At 43.8% G+C, this 9,594-nt stretch overlaps 1 protein-coding gene across 1 annotated transcript; it reads left to right on the forward strand.

Moving 5' to 3' along the window:
- Positions 1-2,893: 2,893 nt before the first annotated feature.
- On the forward strand, positions 2,894-9,583 carry snrpe (small nuclear ribonucleoprotein polypeptide E). Its single transcript, XM_015974345.3, has 5 exons — positions 2,894-3,087; positions 4,890-4,916; positions 4,994-5,056; positions 6,943-7,021; positions 9,381-9,583. Exons 1-5 carry the CDS (start codon positions 3,034-3,036, stop codon positions 9,434-9,436), a joined length of 279 nt encoding a protein of 92 aa, XP_015829831.1. The 5' UTR covers positions 2,894-3,033; the 3' UTR covers positions 9,437-9,583.
- Positions 9,584-9,594: the final 11 nt, after the last annotated feature.

The raw sequence follows: 9,594 nt of genomic DNA on the forward strand, positions 1-9,594 counted from the left end.
GTTTTCAGGACACCACCTAGACAGCCAGCGGTTGAAGGACAGCATGCGGCTAAACATGTTATCCCTGGTCCGATCAGGCAGGGGGCAGCTCTACAGAAAGGTGAGGACGTGAGTTAAAGCAGGAAATGCAGCTAGATTTGTACACATTTTACCAATGCTGACAATGAAAAAGGAGAGTGTGGACTATGTAAAACACATATCTTTTCAAGCAGCCTCTACAAATGTTGTTGTGTGATTTTCTTAGCTTTTCTAAGTTGGTAAAGTTAAGTCTATAAATAATTGATGTACATAGTTTATTTTTGTTATTTAAAATTTGTTTTGTTTCACTCTGTTTCCTATTGAATGGTTAGACGTAATTTAAAGGGATACTTTGCAATGTTTTCAGATTTTAAAATAATTTTCCTGAACCAGTATGTGCTCAAATGAGCATTTACAGGGTTAATGAAAAGTCGCTTAGACCCCACCGCCCTCTGTAGCCTGAATGTCACACTTACAACTTCAGAGTGGCCGTCCGCTGTTTAGCTGACATACCTGGTGCTGCAGTTTGCTTCCAGCAGGTTTGCTGCATGTTTTAGATCATGAACACATCTGATTTAGTGATGAATCCCTTCTGTAGATGCTAATTGTGGCTGGGGAGATGTTTCACACTGAGAGGAGATGAGAGGTGCTAAAAACAAGCCAACACTGCCTAGTCTTCCTTTAAATAATAAAAAGCTTATTTAATGTAAGTTTGTAGATCGGTCAATAATTTCACACACATTTTACATAATTTCTGGTGATAACTTAATTTAAAAAAAACAAAAAGATGTGCTGAGCCGTAAGAAACGAACGAACCGGAGTTCACATCACTACCACAAACACGGAACAGCTACACGGAGTACAACACTGAAAACAGGAAGTGACGATCCCCTCTACACTCCACCATCTACATACTAAATAGCTGTTAATATGAGACGTGGAACTTGGTGGTCAGCTCTACCCTACAAAACCTGCAGACTTTACATTTGTCGGGTATGGGGGGACAAAGTGGGAGGGGGAATTTGAGCAGGTGAAATCCACCTCCCCCCCCCCCAACCATCCTGTCTGCCTTCCTTTTCCCTTAGAACAATTGCTAGCCACAGCAACAAGGCACAATAGGAGGGTGTTCTAACCGGGGCAGTTCCTTTTGACCGGTTCAAATGAGGGAAGAGAATGTAGGCGTGGAAACGAGGGAGGAGAGTTCAACTGGTGGCAGGGCATCGTGTCAGGGTACATGTGGGACCCATCCTATCCGTAGCACACACTGATGCTGATGTATCCCCTTGTGGATAAAAGTCATCTTTAGTGTTTATGTGGTGTCCACACACACACACACACACACACACACACACACACACACACACACACACACACACACACACACACACACACACACACACACACACACAGATTAATGGGCGCAGAAAGCTAATGAAAAGGCGAATGACTACAGTCATGGCACCCTGGCCTCCATCTTTGCGGTTTTTAAGACCTCTAAGGCAGCCAGTCTGCAGTCTCACTTGCCTCCGTCTTCATGGGAATGCCAGCTGGCATGTGGCATTGAGCTTCAGCAGTCCATTCCTGCTCCCATAGAGATGTAAAGCATGTGTTGCTCCACAGCCATGCCTGACGAGAGAAACTCACACTGCAGCAGCTCTGCCATTTTAAGATGCAGCAGAGGCATCCTGGTCCTGAAAGGCGACACCTTGGCCTGCACCACCAAGGGTCCTTGCCTTCCCCCCCACTCGCAGAGACTTGTCTGTCCTCGGCTGCTAATTATCAACCCACTTTCTCCTCTGTGAGGCAGGGACAAGCCTGTGTTGCATGTTATTAATACTATTGTGAACTACTCAAGGCTGTGTTCCTTGACTCGGCTCATCATGTTACAGGTTTACTGTGCACAACAGAGAAATGGCAGACCCCGTTTTTTATAAAACCACCTATAAATATCACGGGGAACGGCTTTGTCCAGCAATGGTCAGATTCAGGATTTAAAGGCCTTCTTCCTGGGAAAAGAGGGGCTTTATACACATCAAGATGAGGAATTAACTCTGTTTTTGTCCATCTATTAACCAAGTCTCATATTTACAAATGGACTGTAAAATCTGGAAAGTGACACAGCCCCATCTAGAGGCCAAAAGCCCCAGACTGACGACACACTACAAAATATACGCATACAACTTTGTTTTGACCCCCAGGAGGTATGAGCTCAACTCAACAAGCCAATCACGTGATCGGATCTAATCCTGGAACAACACCTCTGGGGACACAAAAGCCATCCAGACCACAGAGAAAAAACCCAAACCCATCAGACTTCTGACTACGTAATCAGATCTAAAGGTCTCAGAAAAAAGTCTGGCAGACAAAAGGAGCTCAGGAAAAGTTTAGTCAGGCTACAAGACCTTTTTTCTGAGACCTTTGATGCAGTGCGGCCTGCTCACTGCCTGCTACTCCCGAAGAGGAAGCGAGCCTTTGTCACTCACTATCCATCAGTCATCATCCAAGACACGGCTGAAGACGCTCTTCTATGATTTGGCTTTCAGATTGTGACTTTTTAAAGTTCTCTTTTATTGTGTGTTTGATTGTAGTTTTTATCTGCTTTTATTGGCTGATTTATTGGTGTTTTTATGAGTTTTATTGTTACTGTATTGTTATGCGCATTTGGTCAGCTCCCATGCTGCTTTTAAATGAAATAAATAAATTGGTACGGTATGAAGTCAGAAGTCTGATGGGGTTTGAATGAAACCTGCTTTTTTCCCTCCATGCTCTGATGTCTGGCACCTGAGGGTGTGCTAAAACGAACAGGCTGCTGCAGTAGAGTCCTCCGTCCTGCGGAGGCGCTGTTCCGTTGCTGTTTGTTAAAAATCGGTTAATCAGACCGGTTAAAGATCCTGCTCGCGCGGAAACCTGCCATTGTAGCTAGCTCTCAACGCGGGTCAAACGTTAAGGTGCATTTGGTCCAGAAGGTGCAGTTTTTGTTTACCGAACACATTTCGTTGGTGTTTTGCTGGAGAGATGGCGTACAGAGGACAAGGACAGAAGGTGCAGAAGGTCATGGTGCAGCCCATCGTATCCTTTGTATGATGGAGAACGCGTGAGTGGAGCTAGGTGTTTAGCAGCCTGGCTAACCGGTGGCCCAGTTCGCTGAACGAACGCGCGGATTCCGTTCCAACTGTGTGATTCTGGTGTTTATGAAAATTAATGAGATGATGCACGTGTTCCGCATCATGTCGGAGAAAAAGAAACGGCCCCGAGGCGAACTTAGCAGCAAAACTAGCGCCGCTAATGCTAATGGCTCCGGTTAGCTGTACCGCTGGAGGTGATGGGAGCTTCTGATCTCCTGAAGCATCGGTTATCCAGAGTACTTTGTAGGACTTTGCAGTTGTAATCGAAAAGGTTCTGAGGACGCCATTGTACAGCTGCCCTCCGACCTCTTCGGGAAATGGCTAAAGGGCAAATTATTCTCTACTCTGACCACCTTTAATCTGCTCTAGCTCGAAAACGACACCACCTGCGCTCTTCAGCCCTGTACTGCAATATCCTAGACTAATGGCAGGTTACTCGAACATAGTTTAAATAGTCCATGATTCATCACATGTGAATTGGATGAACTAAACATTGAAGTTGGACGGTGAAGTTCTGAGTTTTAATTTTATTTTTGGTATTTTACATGAAAAGTTAAAGTCTGTTTATCTGCAGCACTTAATAGCTGATCAGTTTAATCCTGATCTTAATGGGCTTTGTAAACAGTTAGGCTCTGGTCATTTCTCATGTTTAACATTTTATTATCGGGTGAAACACGGGTCGCATTACCAATTTGGATTTTAATATTTAATTTCTACAAGATATACAGTCAGCAGCTATCAGATTATTAGAATTTAGAGTGAGCTGTTTAGCTGAATCCTTCTAACGAAGTGCCCCTAGTGCACACGCGATAATGAATCTTAAGTATACCTTGTTAGATACATGAGCTCCTTAAGGGCTCCTCTACTGAAAAGTACTTTTAAAGCCTGAATTAAACATCTGTCATATTTGAAACAGAGCTGTGAAACCAGGGACCACAAAAAGGTATTAAATGGCCTTTTAAGTAAAGCTTTCACAAATATCAGAGTTGATTTTAATTGTTCTGCTACCAGTGCAGAATAATCCAGTACAGGTTTGAAATGTCTAGGTATTGTTGTTTTGAAACTATGGCTGTTCAGTGTGGTCTAGATGCAGAAAACGTGCTAAAATCTGGTTTCTTGAAGTTTCACAAATCAGAAAAAGGTTTTACAAATCACAAATGATGTTTTTTGCAATCTGCTATTAGTCTAGAATAATCCAGTTCAGGTTTGAAGAGTGCAGGTGTTGTAGTTTTCCAGCCAGAGCAGATTAAAGATGGTCAGAGAAAAATTGGGCGTAATTGCCCTTTAGCGGTTTCCCGGATCTGAAGCCAACTTCAGCCTCGTCTTCCTCAGCCTTTGTGGTTTATAATAACAATAAGTGTAAACATGTTTGTTTGGGTCTAACTAAAGTAGAGTCGGTCAGTGGCATTGGCCCGAACACGAGCAGAACTCCTCTGTGCCGGGTCGGTTACATTGAGATTGTTTGGAGTGGAACCTGTAAGTGAAACCTGAATGAAGGCACGGCCCGAGATGTCCGACCATCAGTCCCAGCCCCGCTGTCATTTATTTTCAGGACATGGTTACCAAATCCTATGTACTGATTTTTATGTTGGCAGCTGCTGAGTGTAACTCTGTTACTTTAAAATGTAATAAGTTACTTTTAATGGCAATGAATAAAGGTAACACTACAACTGAGTACAAATGTAGGCTACAGACGTGCGTGTACTGTTACTGCTGAGCGTTGGTTTTCCTTGACTCTACCTTCAGAACCTTATCTTCAGATACCTTCAAAATGTAAGTTGCTATCCCTTTAGTTTGAAATGGTTTTATTTAGATGAAGAACCTCTAAGTTGTTCCCTGCCTGTCCCCAGCGCTCACGGATCCAGGTGTGGCTGTATGAGCAGGTCAACATGAGGATAGAGGGCTGCATAATCGTAAGTAATGGCTTTGTTTCATTCTTCCTTACCTCCATATGCAACAGGGATGCCTGATAGGTTATCTGCTGCTGGATACCCACGTGGATGGGCTGTTTTTCAGAGTGTTTTCAGGGCCTGTGAAAGGATTTTTTTAACTTTAAAAACTCACCTCACACGGCCCAGAGTTTCTCTAAAACTCATATTAAATATTGAACTTCCTCCGTGCCGTATTGTTCGTTGTAGGATGAAAACTTTACACTTGTCCTGCGGGAAAAGTTCAGCAGGTTCTTTTACGTTTTTGCTGCATTACAGCCTCATTTGGGTCCTAGTCCTTGATCTCTGGAGAACACAGCTGCACCATGAGAATATGAAAGTGTGTCAGGGCTAGGGTTGTCACGGTAACCGGTGTAGCGGTAAACCCCGGTAAAAAAGTTGACAATAGTAATAACCGTCTTGTTTTTAAAAAAAACTATATTATCTCGGTGGATTACCGTGGCTGCGGTGTAGGCGCGGTGACCCTTACCAGCCACCGTATCATCTGCTGAAGTTGCCGGCGGCACATGCGCACTTTGTTGTTTACAACCAAAACTTTCTTTAAGCTAAAGCTGAAATAATGGCCAGAGGAGGAGACGGCAGCACTCAGGACATTTATTATCCCTCAAAGAAGACAAAGTGGGAAGTACGGGCATTTATTGGATATCTGAAGAATGCCGAGGGACAGTTGATAGAAGACGGCTATCCTGTTTGCAGCACGAGCAGAGAAAGTGTCTGTGAAAGGCAGCAACGCTACGTGGCCATCATAATGTAGCCATTGTCTCACGACTCCGCCATCTCCGGTTCGCCACTTTTCACAAAATCTTCTGGTTGCCACTGGTCCTGGTGGTTTTCTTCCAGTTCGACGAGTTTTCTTTTGGAAGGCTGGCTGACTCCAGTTAAAAACCGCCACATTTCACCGCTAGTTTTAACACGAAGCTAACGGCTAACTTGATAAACTGATTGAATGGGATAGGTGGAAATGACGTTGGATGCGGCGTTCACGTTTCGCGTACGTTTGTGTACGTTGCATGCAGGCGGGAGGAGGATCAGAAATCCATGGAAGATGACTGATAAACATAACTAATTTGGTGCAAACATTTACTCGCCAGGTGGCAGGTAGAGCTCAAAAATTTACTCGCCAAATGGAGCAATTTGCTCGCATTTGGCGAGTGGCGAGTGTTAATTTCAGACCCTGAGTAGACGGCTGTTTTCAGTAGGGAGGAGAGACTGCTACCACCAAAACAGCTCTCCTAATGTCTGAAAGAAGCTCCTTCATGAAGGGAGAAACGCTCCCGGTGATGTTCTACATCTGCGGTAGAGACGGAGCAGCGCATCTGACCCCGGAAGTTGTTGTCCGTTGCCGGGAGACGAAGGCGGGCAAAACAGGAAAGGAATCTAGTAGCGGACGGACGTTGTTCCGGGTCTTCGGTATTTGGCGGAGATGTTAGTGAAGGCGAACTAGAGGAAACACAGGCAGATTCCTCCTCTACTTACTAACTCCTGGGGATGCAACAAGTGGGCGCGGTGCGTCGACTACCGGATCTGACGTTGGCGTCATCGAAGCTTTGCTACAGCTCTGGTTTTCAGTCACTCAGGAAGGTGCATTTGTGTGTATTTTCTCCAGCAGACTAACCTTCATGGTGATGAGCTAGTATTGTTTTTATGGGATGTCTGAAACTGAACACCGAGCTGAGAACCTGGTCGTGCGGACGTGACGGTCCTACCGGGCGGTGTACGACCATAACTGATGTGATCTTAAACACGGCCAGGTTGATGGGCCTTGTAGAGATAATCCCACTACGAGTTAAAGAGTTGTGACCAGGTGAAGTGCTGCTCTGCTTCAGTCTGAGTCTCTGCTTATGTTTCAGGGCTTTGATGAATACATGAACCTGGTTCTAGATGACTCTGAAGAAATCCACATGAAGACCAAGAACAGAAAGCCACTGGGTAAGAGTGCATGCTGACTAGGGCTAAACTGATTTAAGAGAAGGTTGAATTATGACTTCAGTTTGATTCTCCATTTTCTTCACATCAAACAGGCAGTTCTCCTGCATTACTTAACCTAAGCAGGTGCCTGATGGTTTCTTCTCACAAAAGCAGCGCTAGAACACCAAACTCACACATTTGACATGTTTCTTTGGGAAAAAGATCAAAGGCTGGAGAAGATTTGCAGCCGGGTATTGAGAAAAATATTCCACCATCATTGAATAAGAAAATCCCGTAAAACACTCTAAAAAGGTGGAAGGACTGACTCGAGCTCCTGATTAGCAAGGAAAGACAACAACAGCTTCAGAAAACAAACAAGCAGCAGGAGGAATGTAAGGAGCTCTAATCAGGCAACTTGGTGCTGACAAGAAGAAGTCAGGCTCTGAGGAAACGTTGGAAAACCAACTTTTGGAGGCAACCCCTCTGGAAGTGAAGAGGTAGAAGCACCTCTAAACAAGGAGAATGACGTGCTTTCACCAGGGAAAAGGCTCCCAAAGCTCCAGTAGGGCTTCAGGAAACATGAAGCTTTTACACAGCCATGGTCGTCAGACTCTGATGATGAAGCTGAAGAGATTTTGTTAGGAAGTATATCATCGTTTTGTCTAAGTGTGTGTGGGGAAAAATGCCAACAACGTTAGGAAAAATCAGTTAAATCAAATAAAAATAAAATGTTCTAGTATCTCATATTTCCTAGTTCCTACTGCATGAGTTCAGATGCATTAGTTCATGCACTTAAACATTAATGTTCTGATTTTACTGAACAACGTGTTCTGTAATAGTTCCTTTACTATTGTGATCAAACATATTTAATCTCAGTTCTGAGGCTGCTCTGTAAATAGTTTTCAAATAAACAATACACACATATCAACTTCTGATCAATCCATATCAATTTCAGATGTAAAATAATGTATTGATGTAAACCACACCCACTCATTTCCTAATAATAAATAAGGTGCATTCATCTGTGTATCTGATCCACATTAGTGATGTTTTCAGCACCAGAACAATGAAGCAAAGAAACAGATTCCTGAGTTTATGTTAGTAATTTTATTTATTAGGTGCATCTGACCTGTTCTAGTTTTCTCTGAAATGAGATCAGACCAGTACTTCTATGGGTCGTCTCCTCTCTGCACTGGAAACATGTACTTTATTATAATGTTCACTGTAATGCATCTTGATGTTCTTAACAATAAATTAAATCAAAGATATTGGTCAATAATGCTAAATATGTACATTTGTGTTTCAGTCATTTTTATACTGGCTTAAAAATACTTCATTAAGTCTACTAAGCAGGGGTGTAGAAGGTGTTTAACAGGGCCAGCCCACCAATGGTCTTGGACCAAAATAAAGGGGGGCAGAAGGAGATGTTTTTCCAGACGCCAAGTAAAATTAAATGCCCCCCCCCCCTGCAAAGTGTGTCACTGAGAGTTTAAAACAGAAATTATTCTTGTGCAAATGTTGGTGTATTCACCTTTAATACTAGTTATTAAAATGCAGCAGTCGCTGGATTGGTGCAGTTCAGAGTGGAGGGCATCAAATAAAACAATATTAACATGAAGGTGAGACGTGTCATAACCCCCCACCCCCCCCCCCCCCCCCACACACACACACAGCTGGAAATAATCCTACTGCATCATCAACGTAACATGATTTACAGAATACATGTGACTTAACATTTCGCATTCTACCACCGGATGTTTGGATCAGAATATGAACCAATCAGATCTTAGATCAGGTGAGAGCCAGGCGTTTCCGTCCTCTAGGTTTTGCAGCTGATGGAGACCAACTGCAGCGCCTTGCTTCAAAATCTGCAGCCGCCTTGATCTCACGAGGTTATCGCTGCCTACGTAGGCATGACGTCAGAGCAAGTCGGCGTCAAATCGGACAACCGGCAAGCACTGCTCGCTGATCACCGGTGATCTAATCTGCGCAGAACTGGCTCATCTCGAACAAGACCAATGTAACACATGTGACAGCCCCATCTAGTGGACAACTTTGGTCTCTGCACACACCTGTAGTTATCGTCCATTTATCGTTATCGAGGTGAAATCCTCAATGTATCGTGATATTAATTTTAGGCCATATCACCAGCCCTATTGTGTGTGTGTGTGTGTGTGTGTGTATGAGGAACACCCTCTGTAAAGCTGCTCCTGCTGGGTCCAGCAGGGCGGCCCGTTGAGCGGCTTGCTGCCACCCTGTGATTGTACTGAGGCTCTAGAATTCCTGGTGTTGGGGATTCCATGTTGATTTGTGTAAACGGACACTTTGTCTCTCGTTTTGTGAACTGACCTGTCTGCTTCTGCGTCTGTTTGTGTCTCAGGGAGGATCATGTTGAAGGGAGACAACATCACCCTGCTGCAGAGTGTGTCCAACTAGAGACGTGGAGATGCCAGTGACTCTTTTTTTTTTTTTTTCCGAGCAAATGTTTTTCCATTTTGGGGCTATTTGGGTTCTAATTACATGGATATTTTAATTGTTCCTCAACCATATTGAACAGTTTTGAAAATAAAGTGTTTTCTTTCAGTTTGTGTTGC

This window comes from Nothobranchius furzeri, chromosome 3 (assembly GCF_043380555.1).
Source record: "Nothobranchius furzeri strain GRZ-AD chromosome 3, NfurGRZ-RIMD1, whole genome shotgun sequence".
Classification (NCBI taxonomy): Eukaryota; Metazoa; Chordata; class Actinopteri; order Cyprinodontiformes; family Nothobranchiidae; genus Nothobranchius; species Nothobranchius furzeri.

Bases quoted from the DNA above. Each gene is read 5' to 3' on its own strand.
- snrpe (XM_015974345.3), top strand. From the start codon at position 3,034: ATGGCGTACAGAGGACAAGGACAGAAGGTGCAGAAGGTCATGGTGCAG. The intron at 5,057-6,942 runs GTAAGTAATGGC...CTTATGTTTCAG, and splicing joins GGATAGAGGGCTGCATAATC to GGCTTTGATGAATACATGAA. The intron at 7,022-9,380 runs GTAAGAGTGCAT...TTTGTGTCTCAG, and splicing joins CAAGAACAGAAAGCCACTGG to GGAGGATCATGTTGAAGGGA.